This window comes from Centroberyx gerrardi, chromosome 24, assembly GCF_048128805.1.
Source record: "Centroberyx gerrardi isolate f3 chromosome 24, fCenGer3.hap1.cur.20231027, whole genome shotgun sequence".
In the NCBI taxonomy this organism is placed as follows: Eukaryota; Metazoa; Chordata; class Actinopteri; order Beryciformes; family Berycidae; genus Centroberyx; species Centroberyx gerrardi.
The window spans coordinates 12801912-12823384 of record NC_136020.1 but is presented as its reverse complement, the minus strand read 5'-3'; the positions used below and the strand labels follow the sequence as shown (position 1 = coordinate 12823384).

Genomic DNA, 21473 nt, shown 5'->3' with positions numbered 1-21473 from the left:
TCCAGATTTTTTCCAGAGGCAAATCCGTTCAAGGGCAATATGTGTTGCTATCACTCATAATGTTCAACAGGGTGCAGTGTGTGCGTGTCAAACAAACTTTCTATTACAGTATTTCTGGACGGAAGAATGCGGCTGTAGTGTTTTAGTGGGCGTTATCAAACGTTTGCTGTCAAGTCTGGAGAAACAACATCTAAAGCCCTCCTCCTCCGACCCCACCCGTTTCCATTCCCTCAAGTCACAACTTGATCCTCAAATCTTTTTGGTCGGATCGATGTTGAGAAATAACGTGAGAATGCATGGAGGAGAGGGCTGTACTTTAAAGCCTTTGTCATCATAGGCTATCTTTTGATTAGTCATTTTTCAAGTTTCTGTCTTTCTGTGATGTGACTTGGCCCCCCGACACAGAAGATGAGCGACAACGACATCCTAGAGATGGACTCCGTATCTGAGACAGAGGAGTTAGAGGGAGATACGGACCTAGGAATGATAGAGGAAGAAGTTGGTGAGACCATACTTTTTACTTTTGTCTTTCGCAATAGTCTTTTTCAAGTACATGCGTAGAGTGTGTGTGTGGGCCCTGTGTGAATCTTATTCCAGCTATCATTATGATTTTTTTGTCCATGTGCCAGCCGCGAAATTGGGCCTTAATGTTCCCAATAATTCATCAGTAGTACTTAAGTTTTGTTCTCAGTCTTGTCAATGGTTTCTGGTGAGCTTTGAATGGGTTTAAAAACTCCTTTTCCAACTTAGAAAGTTGCTAGCAAGAAACAGTCCAAGATCTCACTGTCTCAGAGCCACTGAACAAATGCCTGTTGTCTGCCATTATGCCAACACTAACCCCTTTGTGTTATCACCTACTGTGGTGCAGCCAGGCTATAAATAGATTAAATTATTTGTAAATAATCCAAAATTAGATAACTCTGTGTAAGCCTGTCTCTATGTAACATTAAATGACATATAAGCCCATGAGGCTGCCATAGCTCAGCCATGGTTAGAGCCATCGGGGGTGTGGTGCACCCAATTTTTTGAGAGGGCACAAATTCACACCAACATATCCGCAATGCCAATCAGCAGAGATCACACACATTAACATAGCTATCACCAGCTTCGCAAAATCTGCATTTTCAAACACAACTCTGTGGCAGTGCCTCCTGATTTGTGGAAGGAATTATTTAAGGGGCAGGGTGAATTACAGAGGTGTGATTTTATACACTCAACTACAACCATCGTGACTAAATATTACAAACAGAAAGCAAATACAACCCTTTGTTTATTTAATATATCAAATGACAGAGGGGGCGTGTGTGTCTGCTCTGTTTGAAAGGGCATGGCGCTGGTGGCTGGGACTGACTACATCTGCATACTTCCAGATTTCTTTGTTGCTTGCATTACTTACATTCCTCACAATAAAAAAAAAAACAAAATTGAAGCTTTGCCCCAGTAAAGCCTATACTGCCGGGTGTCTTTGAAGTAGACGTGGAAATGGTCTCAGTGTTCAAATCCTACACTTATGCAGCACTGCAGTGTTTGTGACTCTACAGCTGCCAGCTTCACCTGACAGATCTCACTGAGCAGAAAATCCACTGGTCAAATCTCCATGTAGTGCTCACTCTCACAGGCTATTTTATAAGATAGACCCACAAATCTGTAAACTCCTGTGTGTCTGTTTTATCTGCAATGTGTACAGTATTATGTTCTTGTGCATGTGTTCATTTTCAGCCCTGACTACTCAGTGAGAGACAAATGATCCTTTGGGGATAATATACACAGGTTTAATTGTTGGCAGTGATATGATAGGAATGATGGAAATTACAGATGCTTTGACCACATGGATGTGTAATCACAAAGGGGATGTAGTGCATTCTGCTCCATGTAGCCGAATATTTCAATAATGCATTATTTATGCTTACACACTCAGTTGCAGTCTGTGATGCTGTGATTGTAGTGGAGGAAGTAAGAACACTGCTGAAAAGCTGAAAAGCTGCATGCTGCGACCAGACTTGTGGTTTCCTTGAACTATTTCAACTACTATTGTGCAAGACGAGTGCCATGTAGGTCTAGAAAGATTAGGCACTCACAGGAAAGTATTTGAAATTCAATTTAGAGTACTTTTATGTATATGTCAACTTACCCGACACTATCTTAATGGACCTGATCATCGATGGGCATTAGGCTGATTTTCTCTAGCCTCAGAGAAAGAGGCTGTACTCGGTGTTTTGAACAGATTCATCCTGCAGTAATACTCATCCACTGCTGGAAGCATGTTGCAATGAAAATGAATCAGCTGCCTTATTTCACATCCAAAACAGCAATTATAGGCACTGAATCAAATACTGGACTGAGATCTGGAAGGAAACCCCCTTTTTCCAACACAGAAATGACTCTTGTGCCCCGCTGCCACCAAACCCTGGAGAGGAAATCTGTTGTGCAAATGACGTCCAGCGCTCCGACGGTTGATGCAGAAAAGAATTTCCTCTTGGAAGGAGGGAAGGACACTCGGCTTCGGCTGGCATTGAACATGAAAGGTTCAGTGTTTGATCTCCAATCTCGGCCCTGAAGTCAAACAATTATGGGCCATGTGCCTTTTTAATGTAGAAAATCAAAAGAAATCAAAAGAAAAAGGAGTTGTATAATAACTCAGTTACACGTGTAATTACCTAAATCTTCACTGACATCAGGGAAAGGCTTTTTTTTTTGGTAACAAGGTACAAATGGTTCTTGGTAATTATAACTTTTAGTTTGGTTTCTGATATTTCTGATAAAGAATGATGTTGCGTTTTTTTCTGTTTGTTTGGGCCGTCTGTGTTTTTCTTGTGTCATCTGTTGTTATGGAGGATTTCCTCTGGGGAGGAAGTGAGCAGTGGGTGCGTATGTGGGCGGGAAGCAGATTTTTATTATTGGCTACATGTAGGCATAAATTCAACATGCTTTTTAAAAATGTCAGAAATACTGACTCGCTCTAGATTGCAGATGTTTGTCGATGGCGTTGCGATTGGGCTGGTGTGACCACATATTTTACAGACCAAAGCAGTGAGGTAGAAAATAAAAAGCTGGTTAAACTATGAGCTTCAGCCGGTGATCATCATAAGGCAAGCAACTGGCACTATAAACACAAATCTGTTAATTCAGGGGTTTTTCCCATAAAAGTCCCAATCTTCATGTAACTTACATCTATGTGATACTGCTTCCTATGATGTATACTATGAGTTTACATCATGAAGAAGTATGTCAGCGTAAAAGAGGTGGTTACACTGAGTTTCGGTGTATTTCCGCTCCACTGAATCCCAGGTGACTCATATTGGTCACAAGTGAGAGACTCAACAATATAAAAACATTTGAATTGAAGCTATATCAAGACGAGAGAGAGGCACTAACACTGCTAGGAATAGGGGTTCATTTCTCATTCATTTGCCACCAAATGGTTAAGTTAAGACTTTCATTGGTAGAATCCTTGGTCAAAGGAAAGTCTTATTTGATGACAATTATTCCACAGTCTTTTTCCCACAGCGTTACTAAGGCCGGTGTTTTGAAAACAACATCTGCCTTCAGTTAGTTTTCCCATAGTGCTCTGCTTTACTGTGGAAAGATTGCAGGGTTTTCCGTATTGAGTGTTGTGTTGGGTGTTGTGTAAAATATGAAGTAGCACTCGTAATACAATAAGTCCCATCTAACAGGCTGCTGTTAATTAATAATATTGTCATGGGTTTCTTGGTGTGGTGGTCCACCGCTGCTGAATGAATATCTGGGGAAACACTGCAGCACATTAATGGGCAGAGAGTGTTTTCCAGAAAGTAATATAACATGTGGGTGGACAATTTCATGCATGGCTTTAAATGCATGATGATAAATTCAAGAAGCTGTAAACAGGGGTGTTTGGTAAATGATACACGTCGCGCCCTAAGAGGGATGCTGGCAGCCTGCAGCTTAGAGAAACAGGTGGGTAACAGGCAGGTCCAAAATCCTCAGAGCAGCCGGGAAAGTCTGAACAGGGAAATGAGTAACACTCTGTGCTGCCCTTTAGCACTTAACCAGTGGAGCTGCTCTGTGTCCGGGAGAAGATTAACATAATTGTACTTGGTCAGTCCCTCAGGTGTGACTGTGTGTGTCTGCTCAGCAAAACCCTTCACTGGGTAAACAAAGGTTTAAAACACTGCCACTTAGGGATGGGACGATATATCGAAATTCAATATATCACAATACAAAAATGTGACAATACGTATCGTGGCGCAGAAAAATTAATTGCGATACTACCTCCATTTTATTCTGCGGCAGTAATCACAAATGAGACGGCTTGACCATCACAATTTCACAAGCTCTCCATCCAAATTATGTTATTTGCATTTTGTAATGACATTTTTAAATTGTTGTTTACCTTCTAGCAAGCCAATGCCATTTCTAGAAAGATTTGTGGCACAGAAATAAGCATAATTCTGCACTGTCATACTTTGTTGTCATTGAACCTTTATTTATTACATCGTATCGTGGTTGTATAGAATCGTAAACCCCGTATCGTGTATCGAATCGTATCGTGAGATAAGCATATCGTCCCATCCCTACCACCACTTTATCAGAGGTAATCTTTGCATACACTGCAGGTCACTTAGAATTACCTTTTTCATGACAAATGTGTTGAAAAGTGAAGTTAACACTACACCAAACAGTTTTGATAATATAATCTACAAGCCCATAACGCACAAGAAGAAAAAATATTTGTGGATATTACACTGGTGGATATGTGCTGATACAATATTGTTACATGTTAGAATAATACAATAATGCAGATACATATTCACCTATAACCCCAGAGTTTAGGTATACTGTCTAATACACACTAATCCATGTGAATGATATATACTGTTGTGTTTGGTGTCTTTTTTGGCAGTTTACCCTCAGGAGTTTTTACCGACATATGAAACTATAGAAGAAGGAGCATCGGTAGCCAAAGTACAACAGGTGAGTCAACACCATGCTGGTTTCAGCTAGAAGTGTATCAAGCTGATGACATTTCCCATTCAGTCTAAGTGCCCCACCCTCATGCAGGAAGGCTTTACACACTGCAGTTGTGTACAACATAAACATACTAAACTCACGTATCATACAAGTATCATATATACAAAGTAGGTTGACTTTTTATTCAGGTGATACAATTAGTTTTCTTAAACAAGTCTCAGGTCATATATGTCATCATAATATTGCAATTATTAGCATGCACTTCGGAGAGCTGTTTTTAATACCCTGTGGCATCACAAGTGTAATTGTCTGGAGACAGAAGAAGGGCGTGTGCCTCAGTGTTTGTTGACTCGTCCCACTTCTCCCTGATGGCCTGGATCACAGGTGAAATTTGAAACAGATTTCTCACAGACTGTCTGCAGGCAGACCTTCCTTTCTCCTCACTGGAAAAACATGTACAACGTTATGGAGGAAGAGGAGTACGAGTTTGAGGATGTGAACTTACCGGATGAGCCTTGTTTTTGCCCCCAGGCAGAGTTTAACGATAAACCCGACTCTTTATTCTTCAACGACGGCGTGAGGCGGATCGACTTCGTTCTGGTCTACGAGGATGAGGACAAGAAGGATTTTGAGAAGAGGCACACATTCCACCGACGCAAGGTAGGCTCTCTCTGTGTTCTGTTATTGTCAATTTATTTAACCTTTGTAAATCCAGGTTAGTCCTGTCGCGATCAAGGGTCTTTTTTTCAACGACAGCAGCAGCACTGGTAGTTCTCTGGTAAGGATGTAGTTCTGTAGTAAAAGCTGTTGACAAATCCACTCATTCACTCAATCATAGCTAAGCATTGCTGGTGGCACTTCTCTCATAAAACCTAGTAGAAAGTAATATGTCCACAAAAAGCAAGCATCAATGAGAGGTGTACATGTTTGGTGGTTACATGCATGTTTGGTTGGACTTAGTAGCAAATCATGTGCGTTGATAAAAGCTGCTCCATTTCCATTTATTAAAACATAAGTAGTTTTTGGTGGTAGTTCTGTCATGAGACTTCAGCTGAAAGTCATGTTCATTCAGTATCAGTCAACAGGTTGAGGACAGGTCAGAGCTACATGATCATCCTGCATAATGTCAGTTCACTTCGTCAGTGACATGAATTGTTTGCAAAACAAACTCAAGACACTGAGTAAATTAGAAATGACACAACTTGGTCAAATTGAAATGATGCAAATGAGCACTTACTTACAACTAAGGTATTCATGGCCACTCATAAGAATCTATTAAAAATATTGTTCAAAGTTTTCTCATTCTCTACATACAAAGCATATTTACTCTTGACTATTTGTACAGGGAGTTTTTATTTGCTTCAGTGTGGCAGTCTAGGAGTTTAGATTAATTACAAGTGATGTATAATGTATATTCAGCAGAGTATGCACAGCGATTTCAATATTTTTTTAGCCTTTATTTATCCAGGGAAGGGTATTGCTGAGCACACGGTCTTTTTCAGCACCATCCTGTTTCACATTCATAGAGTGACACACAGTCTCACCTGGGACATCGCCCAGTACAATCACGGCTCCTCTGTCTTGCACATTGAGTGCAGCTGCTGAGAAAACGAAGAGCGTTACTCGTTCACTTGCCCCACCAAAATTTTTGCCAACCAACTTCCAAACAAAATAATGGGGGGAGGGAAGCCACTTGTAATGCAGAAAGTAAGAAAACATTGTTAAGCTTAACATTGCATAAAAAAGTTTGCTTTTGCACACTTGGTAATGCCCTTCAAGTCAGTAAGTGTTCCACAGTTTTCAAACACGATTTTTTATGCGATGTTAAGCTTGAATAAATGTTCTTACTTTCTGCATTACCAGTGCTTTCCCTCCCCCCATTATTTTGCTTAGTATTTTGACCAATTTGTGAGCCCTTTGTTGTTTTCCACCTTTTTTACCTTTTGCCAAGAAAATTCAAACCAGCAAACTTCAGTCATACATCTCCTTTTCTAAACTCAAGGCAACTCCTACCTTGTTATCTTGCTATAATACATCATCTCAGTTTAGAAATTTAAAACCTTGATAAATATTTTCAGTTGATACAGTCAGTACATGCCTGCTGTTCGCTGTTGATGATAAGACATGGAAAACATTTCACAATTTGGTTACTGTGAGATATATCAGTGTGGTGAGCGCTCACCAGTGCTTCAGTGCATCCAGATCTAACAACATTGTGGAGTTCAACAGGCTTTGCCATTATCTGCTTGTGCTACCATTTTCCTATCACAAAAATAAATGAATACCACTTTAAAAAAGACAGAAAAAGGAGCATATGCTCAGTTTGAGATTCGGATTAGGGATGATCATTTTTAATTTCAGGCTTCTAAAATTAAACTTCCCTATAATCATTTTTTTTTTAAATTTTAGGAACACATGTGCTCCTTGGAAAAAATGTCACTGTAGAGGCCCACTTAGCTGTCTTCCACTGTAGATGATACTGTGCGTGTGTGTGTGTGTGTGTGTGTGTGTGTGTGTGTGTGTGTGTGTGTGTGTATGTAGGGATGTGGAGCAGGGATTGAAATGTAAAAAATGAAGAAACTCTAGACATGAAGTGGCGCCGCCAGGTGTGTTGTATGTTGCTACCACTGTCTTTCACAATAGTATCATGCTTGCAAATACTGTAGATCCAAAGACAGTGTGGCAATTACAACAAGTGGTTTTGAAATGGGTGCTGAGCAAGGGCAGGGAGCAGTGAACTGTGGTCAGACAAAAAACACATAGTGGTAAAAAGTAAGTCTTTCAGGGCCGAAGAAGATTATCTTATCCTTGAACCTAGGATAAGATAATCTTCTTCAGCCTTGAAATTAATTTTTATTGATTTATTCATTGGGTTTTGAAACTCACTCAGCACCAAATGGCCATGTCAAGCTTCAATTGAAGTAATTAATGCAGATAGATCCATTGTTTTTCCACAACAGCAGCTGTTGCAGGTGCTATGGGTAGGCAGCTGACACGCTCTGCACCTCACAGATGAACTTGTGTCGAAGCTGATCAGCGGTCAGTTTTGCAATTTCCCCACTAATGAAGGACGGCTGGTAAAGCTGATTCCAAGTCAGAGCTCAAGAGTTACTTCACTCCAGAGCCAGTGGGACTGAGGCAATCCCTCATAATAATCCCAAACCTAATTACCGTCAGTGAGGGATGAGGAGTGCAACAGCCTCTGCCAGGCACTCCCTTACTTTGTTTTTCTACAGCTGAAGCTGGTCAAATATGAGTTGCAAAAGCTTCTTAGCGTTTGTTTGAATCTGCTCTGACTCTGACTACCGGATGGGTGGGGCTCAGTTCGTATAGTGGCAGCTAAATTGTCAGATAAAAGGATGCTAAATTGACTTTTAAGCATTTTCCTGTGGTTGTCTAAACTTTCTTGCACTTATTGTATTACACAGTCACAACAAACAGCCTCCATCTGGAGCCAAAATTTGCTAAAACAAACAACAAAAGTATTTGACCCACATTGTAGTTCACTCTGTGTCAACAGTCCCACAAAGATATTCATTAGAATGGGTGAAATATGGGGGTTTGCATTTATTCAGAATGATTGAAATGTCTTGGATGATATTGGTCCCAACTAACTGTCTACTACTGTATTAACTGCTACTGGGTGAATTAAGTTTAAATGACTCAAGTTGATCAGAGTCACAAGCTACTAATTCAATATTTGCTGTCAAGGAGTGGGGGCAGATATTTTGTATTCTCAGAGGTGAAAAGTAACAAATACTCTAGGTGGAGTACATTTTTCAGTAATGCTACATTTCTGTGTATTTTTTTAAAAGCCAGTACTTTTACTTCTACTTGAGTAAAAGTTTTTAGTAGAAGGAAAAGTTCAACATTCAGTATTTATATCTTTGGAGTCAAATATTTCAGTTCTCTTTCCATCACAGAGTATTTTTCCCATGTTTTTTGGTTCGGGGGAAGCTGGGACAGAGGCTTATTCAAGCTGCAGCAGTTCAGTGACAGAGAGCAGATGCAGGACGCAGTTCACTGTAACCTGATAAATGAGGACCTGAGCGACCTGAACTCACCTACTGGGCGTATCTTCATTCATTGAGCCTATGTACAGTGTAAATAATGTCTATGGTACGGTAAATATGGAAAATATATGTGCAGAAGACAATGAGCTGCAAACTCTAAAATGTAGATTAGCTTTAGATTAACTGATAGATCAGATCAATTTATTCTAACGGGTATCAATACTATTTAACAGCTAATTTCCCACCATATTATCCTTTAAAACTTGTAGAGGGTATTTTTATGGGTACTTAGCTAGTTGACCTGCACATCATTATTCTAATTTTGAATCAAAATGAAGAAATTGATCAAATTGGAAATAAAGGAACATCTACTGATCAAACCACTTCTTTCCAATATTATTAATATAAATCAAAAAAGGGTTATTCAGGTGATCATGTACAAGTATAATGTTGTTGTCAGACAAAAAAACATACAGTACATCTGCAAAAAGTAGGAAAAGAGGAAAAAGTCAGAAAAGAGTAATATAATGTCTATTTTCTCATTGACACCCATGTATTTTTGAAATTATACAATGGGTTTGTAAAGTTTCGGTGGCCCAAAGGTCATGAAAGTGACTCAACACAAAAATCACCATATAAACTTTCAATTCAGGGAAGAAAAAAAAACCCACTTACAGTCAGATGGATTTCCAGAGGCAACAGCGATAAGCAATGCTGTTGTGTACATTCAGATGATCGTCACCCTAGGGAACCCTTTGCCAGATGTTCAATGTATTTACACTGCAGGCTGGATACATTAGTCACCATGCATATAACTCTCATAGCGAACAGCCAGAGAAGAAATTGAATCAAACTGGGGGGGGGGGGGGGGGGCGAGCATTGAAACAACAGGCTCATTGAATCCATTTCCTGCTCTTCCCCCCAGCGGCGGCGGGAGTACTTTGAGGCCAGCTTGATGAAGATGGGAATGGAGCTGGAGGCCACAAGATCTGTAAGTCTGCACTCAACACAAAGTGGCCACTTGGGGATGGAGACACTTGGGGATGGAGACAAAGAGGGGCAAACTAATGTAAAACTAATGACTAATGTAGAAAATGATGCATCACTCTGTCTTCAAAACAGCCTTTTGTTTGGTTGGAAGTGCGGTTTGTTTGTGGAAATGTGAAGAAATAACAATAATCTACACTTTCAAAAAAATGAGTTCTATAAAGTACCAGAAAATGGTTCTTTAGACTTGTACCATAAAATTTTCATGGTTCCCTTTAGAACCACTGTGTATGTAAAGTCTTTTCAAACACTATTCATGCATAATATAGATCTTTATTTAATTGACTGAGTTTCTATGGAAATTCCCCATGGGTATGAATCTGAATGTGAGTGTGATTGTCTGTCTATCCTGTGATGAACTGTCCAGAGTGTTTCCCTGCCTTCTGCCCAATGCATGCTGGGATAGGCTCCAGCCCCCCCTTGACCCTGACAGGGAATATGAGTTTTGATGGTTAAGTCATAGTCATAGTCATTAGAAATGAATAAAGAAGCAATAGAAGCACTTTATTCTCCATCCCCTCATGTTAGATCCACTCTTTCTGTCTTGTCTTACACCTCTAACCTCTACCCCGCAACTTCCTGCCCACACACACACACACACACACACACATCGACCCACTGACACACTACACATCAGATGGAAGGTTCCTGGCATCTGTTTCAGCACTAATTGTTATCATGTAATCCTTTCTGTGCAGGCTGAACTAAACTGAACAAGCCCTCTTTGCGTTCTGCAGGTGGTGGACGAAAAGCTGATGTTCGTCAAGGTCCACATGCCGTGGGACGTCCTGTGCACCTACGCCGAGGTCCTGCACATCAAGCTTCCCATCCAGCCCAACGACCTGTCGTCCCGCCCCTCCCCCTGGCGCTTCCTCTCCTGCATCACCAAGTACTTCTACCCCAGCGAGGACCTGATCACCAAAGAGACCGAGTTCTTCACAGCGCCCTTCGAGAAAGACCGCCTGGAGTATTTCTACATCAAGGACCAGGACGTCTTCTTCACTCCGTCCATGAGGAGCAGGATGGCAAGTCCCTTAAACATCTTAAAATGTTACAAATTGAATTATCCAACTTCAAGGCCTTAAAGGGTTTTTAATACAGCTTAATGTTGCCAAGGAGTCTTAAATACACTTTCACAGGTTTGTCACTATTTTCCTGGCGCACTACTTTTCTAGTGTGAAATCTCCCTGGTGGTGCAGACATACAGTATAATCTGGTTTTTTATTCTTCAGGTTTATTTGGAGGATAAAATTGGTCTCAGAGAGAATAGAGAGTGCTTCTGTTGGGTTTGGTGTGTGAAGGCAATTGTTGAAGGTGGTGTCTGGTATGTGGTTGTTGCGTGATAAAAAAAAAGAAGAAGTTCCAAGACAGTATTCAGGCGAAAGTTTAAAAAGCCTGACTTGCATGACAGTTTGGTGTGCCACTCTCTGGTGAAGGCCACAGTATGGCTGAAACACTTTTTACATTTGTGCCTGAAGAGCTCCTTTTTCATTTGGTCTTAAATTTATTTGAATTTAAATTTAACCTGCAGAAAACTGTAGTCACCCTGACATTGCGAATTCTTTTTATTTCAGCTTGACAATGACTGAACATTTTTGTCCTTGGAATTTATCATTATGTGTTTTTGCTCAGTTAAGCACAAGATTTTGGTCATGTTCTGCCATCCTGTGCTTTCTTCAGTAAGACATTATCAGCAGATATAACTAATTTAATGTCAAAACAGAATCAGAAGAGCAGGTCAAGTGCTCTTTTGATGTCAAATTTCATGTTATCCCATCAGCATGTCATTTAAAATTATAAATGTCTATAGTTTTCCATTTGTAAAGACACAAGGACAAGTTTTACCCTCACATGTTTTAACAGAAATGTTGTCTGTACGCCTTCTACTGGTGCACTATGACAATTTAATGTCTAACAAAAATGGATATGATATGATTGTTTGATAACATGAAGTATAAAACCGGTTTGGTAATATGAAGATGACTTAACCATGGCAAAATAAACTTGTTTCTTCTTGTTCTAGGCTTATTACATCCTGAGCCGAGCCCCCTATGACGTGCGAGGGAACATAAAGAAGTTTGGCATCACCAAGTTACTGGATGGTGGAGTGTACAAAGCTGCCTATCCTCTGCATGATGTGAGTGAGGCTGGTCACTACACTTCATTCAGTTACCTGCCTATGTCATGCATGTACCAGTGTTTCATCCAGATTTCCTGAAAAAGCAGAAAAGCCTCTGAAACAGCATTTAGACAATGTGATACTAAACCTTTTGGATTTTCTCCTGAGTGGACTTTCAAACCTAAAGTGTTATGTAGCGAAATTATTTCTATGTGTCATTTATATTGTTACAATAATATTAGGTTCTATTCTGCTCTGTGGAAGGGGCCATAGAGCCAGCAGTGCATATCTTTCCTTCATTATATCTGATTGTTTGTTAATACTCTTGGTTACTTTTATTTAGCAGCACTTTGTTACTTTGTTGAGAAAAGTGCTATACACATTTAGCCAATATTATTTATTATTTTTATTATGTATTATTTTTATACTTTCCAGTTGTCTGCATGTGTGTTTCTCTTCTGTTTGCACCTGATAATGCTCCTATCTTGTTTTGTTTTTCTCAACTTATCTACCTTTTCTCCCTTGTTCTACCCAACACTTCTGTCATACATGATCATTGTAAGGGAACAGCAGTTTGCTACATCTGTTGTCTGGGCGCTGACCTTTGCTCTCCTTACTATTGGTGGCTTGTAATGTTGGCATTCTAGGAATTTAAGCTTATTCTATTTTTGCACTCATTGTAATAAGTGTGTTAGCCAAATGCCTAAAATATCAAATGTAAACATACTGCACAGCTCCCTCTCTGAGGTGTTTTGTGTTTCTACAACTCAGTGCAGATTCAATGCCAGGTCCAAAGAAGACGGTTACCCCAATGAGAGATTCCTACTCTATGAGGAATGGGCTCACCCCAAAAGCTTCTACAAAATGCAACCGCTTGACCTCATAAGGTAACTCAACCTTTTATTTTCTGTTCAGAGAGGTAGAAAATAGTAAAGTCTGCACATTAGGAGCCCCCTTTATGCACCTTTCATTGACAGTATTTCAGTTTACTGTGAATCGAAACGTTTTGGTCCCGATCCAGATCCACATCAAATGGAAATGTTGTCAATAAAAGGTGTATGAATAGATTTTCTATCCAGCACAGCACCTTATCATGATATACGTATAGCTATCAGTTTCAACAATTCTCAGAAGTCCCATTATCTCTCAGTATCTGTTTTCTAAGTTTCCATTGCATTAAGGCAGGAATATAATTCTATTTATAGGTTTTTCCTTCCTTTTTTTTTCATTTTATTACATTACATAGTGGTCGATGTCGCATTTGTGTAAATCAGAAATATGACTCCAGTGAACAGTAGACTGAAGTATTTGTCATTTCAAACGATAAATTGAATTTTTACCCTTCCACAGGAAGTATTATGGGGAAAAGATTGGCATTTACTTTGCCTGGCTGGGTTTCTACACAGCCATGCTCGCTCTCGCCGCCGTCGTGGGACTGGGTTGTTTCATTTATGGATACAAGACTCAAGAAACAAGCACTTGGAGGTATTAGCCTTCTGTCTGCACTATTGATGCTATTGCTGTTGCTTCATTTGATACAGCTCATGGTCTAACCTCTGTCCTGTGTTAAATTACTGTGCAGCAAAGAGGTGTGCGACCCTGAGATAGGAGGAACTATTGTGATGTGTCCACAGTGTGACAGGGAATGCACTTACTGGAGGTTAAACAGCACCTGTGAAGCGTCCAAAGTGAGTGGTATTTTATTTCAGCTCAGAGTCAATTTGAAGGGTGTCAATCCAAAACATTGTGTTCCCATTTAAGCCAAAAAAACACCCAGAAAACCCTGATATCTATTGCTCATTATTGAAAGAATCAGGTGATTACAGATGATTACATTCTCTAAAACATTACTATTTTGTGAGTAAAGGACATCTAGATAGTTATAACTTTAATAATATTAAACATTGAGTTTTACTTTCATGTCAGCAAACATTATGCCAGAGTATGAGTCATATCTTTCAAATGGTGGATATCTCATTTGGGAATAAAAGTCTTAATTTATTCTCTGGATTTTGTATCTTTGTACCACTAGTTTTATTCTTGCTCATCTATGATTGCCATTATGTGTCAGAGGATGAAAAAAATCTATATTGGTTGATTAGTTGAAGAGTTTCATTCCAAAAGTAGATATCCAGCATTTGAAAATTGTCATCATTGACATCATTTAAGTAATTAGTTATCTTAAATAATAGTAACATAGTTGAGGATGGAATCACCTGTACTTAATATTTAGCTGTGAAGTTATTCTCAATGTATCAGTTGAATCATTTTTGGAAATGGAACTCCTCAACTGGACTTTATGCACCAGTACATAAAGTGATACAGTTACATGATTTGAATATTTAAATATTTGTCACTGTTGTTTTTGTCCAGAGGCACACAGCGTCACTGCTTTGAATGCTTTTGGTTTTGAACTGATTTGCATCAGGGTTGGGTTAGGACATAACTGACGATCTAAATGCTTTTCTTTTTTTTCTTTTTCAGAAACTTTGCATATTTGATAACTTCGGAACCCTGGTGTTTGCTGTTTTCATGTCAATCTGGGGTAAGTTGTTCACAATTTAAACAAGATTACAGGGGTAGATATCCTTCATTTTCAAGTTTTCATCTTATTAGAACATTTCCACATACTGTATGCAGGCACAGAACTGCTGATGCAATGTAATATCACTGGCTTAGACACAAGCTATAAGTGCTGACAATACGTATGATAGTTTTTGTATCCATAGTAGTCATAGCCATTGATTTGTGTTGTAATTGTGCTGCCTGATTTGTGATTTTTCTTTCTTTTATTTCCTCTACTCTCATGACATTGTTTCTAAATGTGGAGATATACATTATACAAAAAAATCATTCATCTGTCACCCTCAGCCACACATCTAGCAATGGATGTCTGTTTCTTGAATAGAACAGAACAGAACAGAATTTTGCTCTGAAACCAGGTTTTCTTTGGCCTCACTTCAGGCACAGTAAAGACAAAAACAATGGACTTCACCCTTCACAGTACATCAGTGTTTAGGGAGAAACAGACTGTAGGTATGAGGGATTTCCTTCATTCACACTGCCTGTTTGTTTTCCATTTCCTGGCTTCAGTGACTTTGTTCCTGGAGTTTTGGAAGCGCTACCAGGCGGAGCTGGAGTACGAGTGGGACACCGTGGAGTTCCTGGAGCAGGAAGAGCCGTCCCGTCCGGAATATGAAGCCAAGTGTACCCACGAGAGGCTAAACCCCGTCACACGGGTAAATCACACACGCAGACTCCGAATTACAGCTTTGAGATGCTGCCAAAGCTTTGCCGCTCCAATTTGTGTTTTGTGATCATAGGATTAAGACCAAAACAACTAAGACAAACTATTGGAAATGTGTTGTAAAATTTGAATATGCATTCAAACAGGTTTTCTCAGTTTTGTTAGAAAAGTAGACTTTTTGGAGATGATATATCCATACAGTCAGTTTCAAGGCTTGCCATGTTATTCAAATGAAGTATTTTATAATATTTGTTTGTTGTTTAGGTGAAAGAAAAAGTGCCGTATACAGCCTGTGGACGATGTGTTCGGGTGTCCTTAGGAATTGGGACAGTCTTTTTCTGGGTAATTCTGCTCCTTCTTTCTTAGAGAATTTTTAGTTTTACTTAAATCTGTATTCTTACCGCTCTTGTACATTCAGCCGTTTTGCCCCATTTTAAAACATAACAAATACATTACATCTTTATTTTAACTAGTTCCTCAACTTCTGTTAACCCTGCAAGACATAAAGAATACATCCATCACTTCATTTCCGTCTTCTTCTTTAGCTTCTGCTGATCCTGGCGTCGGTTGTGGCCATCATTGTGTACCGGCTGGCCGTGTTCTTCGCCTTCTCAGCCAAACTGCGAGCCCAGGACCTGAAGGAGCTGGAGCCGCTGAAGGAGTACGTGACGCCGCAGATGGCCACCTCTGTCACCGCCTCCATCATCAGCTTCGTCGTCATCATGGTCCTCAACATCCTCTACGAGAGGGTCGCCATCTGGATCACCAACTTCGGTGAGGCATCTGAATCCAAATCCGAATTTTGGTGACATTGGCGCAGAGCCAAATCAACAAGACAGTTCACAGTACAAGGACAGAAAACTATTTAAATCCTTTTTGACGCTTCCATGAATGAATCTAGAACGAGTGTTATTGGATTTTGAGGTCTAGTACTGACAGAAAATCAAAAGTATTAAAGGCATTTTGTGTTGAAAACTTAATTTGAATTGTACTTATCATATCTGCCACACAATAACAGAGCTTCCACGGACGAAGACGGAGTACGAGAACAGTTTGACTCTGAAGATGTTCCTCTTTCAATTCGTCAACTACTACTCCTCCTGTTTCTACATCGCCTTCGCCAAGGGAAAAGTGGTCGGCTATCCCGGACGGCCTGTTTATCTACTGGGAAAGTACCGGAACGAGGAGGTACGGTTTGTCCATCATGTTTGCTCTGTGTCCATGTCGAACAAATCCTGCAGCCCAAAGCTTTAGTCTCCCCTGGTGGGCAGAAACAACAGTGCACTCTCTTTCCAGTGGCAGTGTTTTTTGGTTACAAGTTTTTATCTTTATCACTCTATCTGTCCATATGTCCGTCTGTCCGTTACTTGCTTAACTCACTCGCTTGTGTATTTTTGACTGTCTTGTTTTTGCAGTGTGATCCTGGCGGTTGTCTGATTGAGTTGACCACTCAGCTCACCGTCATCATGGGTGGAAAAGCCATCTGGAATAACATCCAGGAGGTCTTGCTACCGTAAGCAGCCAGAAGCTGAACCTCTGCATCGCCACATACATAACATGCAACAAGAAGGAACACATAAAAAGTACAAGTGACATCATGTTGATATGCTCTCGTCTCCTCCTCCACAGGTGGGTGAAGAATTTGATTTTCCGCTACTGCACGCGTGTGGGCTCAGAGAAGGTGATTCCTCGCTGGGAACAGGACTACCAGCTCCAGCCCATAGGAAAACTAGGACTGTTCTATGAATATCTTGAGATGGGTAAGAGAAAAAAGGTTGAATTTAACCCTTACAATTCAATGATTCAGTTCAGTGGGTAAGACACTATGTACTGTAAGACTAACTAGTGGGTGTGTGTGTGTGCCCATGCATGTTGTAATGTGTGCACACAAGCAGCATGTGGCTTTACATCTCTATATGCACTGCTGTGCCTTTATTTATCCAGTCAAGGTTTGCTGTTCTATATGTGCTGAGCATGTAGGAGCATGTATGTGTTTTTTCTGTCCGCCCCTCCCTCACATTCATAGCTGCACACCTTGACAGTCACACTCCTCGTGTTTTTATGCGTGTATCTTGTCTCCCGCAGTGATCCAGTTCGGCTTTGTGACCCTGTTTGTGGCCTCCTTCCCTCTGGCCCCGGTCCTGGCGCTGGTCAACAACCTGTTTGAGATCCGGGTCGATGCTTGGAAAATCACCACTCAGTTTCGCCGCATGGTGCCGGAGAAGGCACAGGACATCGGGGCCTGGCAGCCCATTCTCCAGGGCGTCGCCATCTTGGCTGTGGCAACAAATGTAAGTAACTGCTCAGACTCCCACACCTGCATGTCATGTGATGTCATGTCTCGTCATGTTGTTGGAATCTCCATTATTTGCCAATTTTTGGTATTTTTTAATATATTTGTACTTTTTGCTTTGGCTCTTCGCTCTTCTGTCTGCTCAAGTCAAAACATAAGATCAAAACAGGCATGTGGAATGTCCACACTATGAAACAACCATCTAAAACTAAGGATTTTTTTTATTATCCTTTCCATTTATTCTCTTATTCGTATTTCTATTGCTTTGTTATTTCATTCCTTTGCTGTTCTTTTATCTGTAAAGCAGCTTTGTAAACTCTATTTTTTGAAAAGCACTATAATAGAGACAAAGACTATTATAATCTTTATTACTATTAAAGATGATAATTACATTCAGTGTGTTCATGTCAGCAATATCAAAATGACACACAGTACAAAGGCCATAGAAGACCTCACATAGTGTTCTGCTTGTATATAATATCAAATATTTCAGTTTTCTCAAAGCACTCTTGACTGATTGTGTTAGTAGCATTTACATGTCAAATGCCACATGTCAAATTCCTGCTTTCAGTGTGTTTACTTGGTTTTCCGGTGTCTCAACAGGCCATGATCATTGCTTTTACATCAGACATGATCCCACGCTTGGTGTACTACTGGTCTTTCTCTGTGTATCCATATGGAGAGCACTCACACCACACCATGGAGGGCTACATCAACAGCACCCTGTCTATATTCAACATTGATGACTTCACCAACCAGAGCAGGCCCCTGAACATGCCTTACTGGTTCAAAAACACCACCTCCTGCAGGTACACAGCAGTTGACAAATTGATCCCAATATCATGTGTTCATGCTGGATTCTCTGCAGTACCAATTTTCCCTGGAGGGATTTTGTACAGTTGAAGAGCATTGAAGAGTTTTGATCCACCATATCCACCATTTGAAAAATGTGATTCTTAATATTCTTTAAAAATGATCGTTAGCACAATTAAAACAAATTTGAATACTATTTAAAGGTAAGTTGGTAATTTAAGTCATTGCTGGGCAAAATTATACCTTTTTATAGATTAGATGACACACACATGGTTCCTTTGAATTCTAGAGATATTTAATCATAATATTTAGGTAATGATTTCTTCAAAATAGATATATAGCTTTTTGGAAATTAACTATTAACTATTCCTGCAGCGGTTTGACAATTATGTTGCCTTTGAGCAGAGTCAGCTAGCCAGCTTACATGCAAACTTTACCATCTTTACTTTTAATGGAAATTGCAAAAAATGACCACAGATCAGTATGTATCTTAAGGACAAAACACAACTTCATCATATGCAGATTGCTTTGAAAAGAAACAAACTCATATGGCAAGTTGGATAGACGATTAGTGTCAGCAACAGTTGGGTGGCTGGATGTTTTGGAGTTCTGAAGAAAAGAAGTGGAATTTTTTTTTTTTTTTTTTTCAAATGGGTTTCCAAGCTGATCTTTGGTGCCATTTAACAGCTGATGTTTTCCTTTTTTTAGGTATCGAGATTTCCGGTATCCTCCCGGCCATTACAGAGAGTATGAGTACAGTATCTACTACTGGCATGTGATCGCTGCCAAGATGGCTTTTATAATTGTTGTAGAGGTGAGTGAGAGCTTGATGAGCAATCTCTCTGACACTTAAAATGTTTGATGCTTCTAGGCTAAGCGCTCCTCATTGAAGACAATTATTGAAGTGCATGCTGTTCCTCCCCCAATAAAAGATTCATTTGATTTTCCACAATAAATCTAACAGTAGTGACCATTAAACTCTTACAACATCAGTATTTCATCTGAAAAATTGCAACGGGGGCTAATAAATCCATGTATTAAATCATTCCCACTGGCCTATTTTCTATTAAAACACACTAATACAGGCGTCTTCTTCTTCCTCTCCTTACAGCACATTGTTTACCTTACCAAGTTCATCCTGTCCTACGTGATCCCAGACGTCCCGAACGCTGTCAAAGAGCAGATCAAACGAGAGAGATACTTGACCCAGGTCATCCTCCACGAGGCCAACCTCAAGCTGGTGACCAAACGTTTGAAACCAGTAGCTGACCAGATCCTCAAACACACAGAGGAAGACACGATGAAAGAGGAGATGGATCTTGATTTCTGACAGTAAAGAAACTGGGCTCCTGCACACATCCGGAAAGTCTGGGAATGTACAAAGGAAGAGATCGGTTATTTCCAGGTCTTAATGTTTGATACACAAGTATCAAAAAAGCTGTTTTTCACTCTGACTACACATTTTTTTGTAGTATACTAACATTTTAACATACTGACAACAAGTCATTTCAGACTTGTTGTAAAGAATAATTTTCATTTATAGATAATCATTGCTCATCTGCTATGGGCATGCATCATATTAAATACCAATCAAGCAATTAAGACCTGGAATTTTGAAGAGGAAAATGTGTAGGAACCCTTGAGAAGAAGCGGTCCTGCACTCGTCCAAAGTTTCCTCAGGGGATGGAAGTCTGTCCTCTATCTGCTCGTCCCTAGATGTGTCCTTTTCCCACAAAACCGGCGATGATAATATTCTGACAAACTTTTATGGTTCTTCATCAGAACAACCAGCATCCATTTGAGCTGGGACTCTGTTTCTGACCCTCTGCTAAGACCGGCTTCTCAGACTGACCAAGTACACAGGATCTGCTGTAACTTTCCCTTGTGCTGTTGTCATTGCTGTTATCAGATGGGCTCCTCTGGATGCTTTTATCTAAAGCTGTCTATGATTGCATGTGATTTTAGCATGGCTGGCTCAGAGGTAATCAAACCTGTAACCCTGGCAGTGTTAGTGTCACGCTCTGTCTCCGATGAGCTGTAAGCTGTAGGATCAAAGCCATCATATGCAGTTGATACAGTTGATGGTACTTGTTTTTGGAAAATGCCACTATCAAATACTAGTATTATAAGTTGCCAACGATGTACAACTTTTGAATGCAATGTTCTGATGATGACATGCTTTTTTTTTTTTGCACTTTCATCATTGTTACTCTAACTATATAGTGATCTGACCAATATCTCACAATGTTACAGTGGTCACAGCTATAGTTGGAATAGATCTTGGACTTACACTGTTTTAAATGTGCCTACAGACTGTGTGCCTTAAGCGTTCTGGTTATATTTGTTCAGTGACAGACTGGGGGGGTCACTTTACTTTCAGTACAATCAATTCAGCAAGTAAACCTTTACATTCAAAACTGGAAAACTTTAACCATGAAAGGGTTGTTTTACCAGTGTGTATAAGGACGTTTTGAGAATGAAGGTTCTTTCATGCAGCACCACTTTATATTTTGAATTGACCCCAACCTTATTTAGTGGTTTAGTTAATAGGCGAGTATCTCTCTCTCTCTCTCTCTCTCTCTCTCTCTCTCTCTCTCTCTCTCTCTGAAATTATTGCACAACATTTTGACTGTATGTTTTATGAATAAACAATACAGAAATGTAATCTCCTGTGACCTTACTAAAATCGTACATCAATACCACTGCTGTGTTATTGCCTCCCCTTGTGATTTAACTAAAGGTACTATAACCAACATGTATGCAAAAACAACATATATATATATATAGCCTACTACAGCCTATATGATGTATATCGGCATTGTCTTTTGTGTTTTATACATTTGCTATTAAATGGTGTTTTATAAAAATGTAGCCTCTTGTTTCTGATTCAAAAATCTGTATCAATCAAAAGAAATCTCTTCGTACCCGATGAAATCCAGTATAAAGCTGTAAGAGCTGGATCATCTTGTATATCCACTGGGTTATTTTTCA

General features: G+C 39.8%; 1 protein-coding gene across 1 annotated transcript; it reads left to right on the top strand.

The window, feature by feature from the left end:
• Positions 1-230: 230 nt before the first annotated feature.
• Positions 231-21349, top strand: ano6 (anoctamin 6). The gene is made up of 20 exons (XM_078281877.1): positions 231-502; positions 4883-4953; positions 5482-5610; positions 9889-9954; positions 10748-11035; positions 12034-12147; positions 12901-13016; positions 13480-13614; positions 13712-13817; positions 14614-14674; positions 15223-15368; positions 15641-15718; positions 15922-16150; positions 16395-16564; positions 16792-16889; positions 17006-17136; positions 17462-17667; positions 18273-18478; positions 19191-19296; positions 19594-21349. Exons 1-20 carry the CDS (start codon positions 409-411, stop codon positions 19810-19812), a joined length of 2769 nt encoding a protein of 922 aa, XP_078138003.1. The 5' UTR covers positions 231-408; the 3' UTR covers positions 19813-21349.
• The last annotated feature ends 124 nt before the right edge of the window (positions 21350-21473 follow it).

Coding starts and splice junctions, on each gene's coding strand:
- ano6 (XM_078281877.1), top strand. CDS start 409: ATGAGCGACAACGACATCCTAGAGATGGACTCCGTATCTGAGACAGAG. Junction 15,719..15,921: donor TTGGGACAGTCTTTTTCTGG/GTAATTCTGCTC, acceptor CTTCTTCTTTAG/CTTCTGCTGATCCTGGCGTC. Junction 17,668..18,272: donor TCTTGGCTGTGGCAACAAAT/GTAAGTAACTGC, acceptor GTGTCTCAACAG/GCCATGATCATTGCTTTTAC.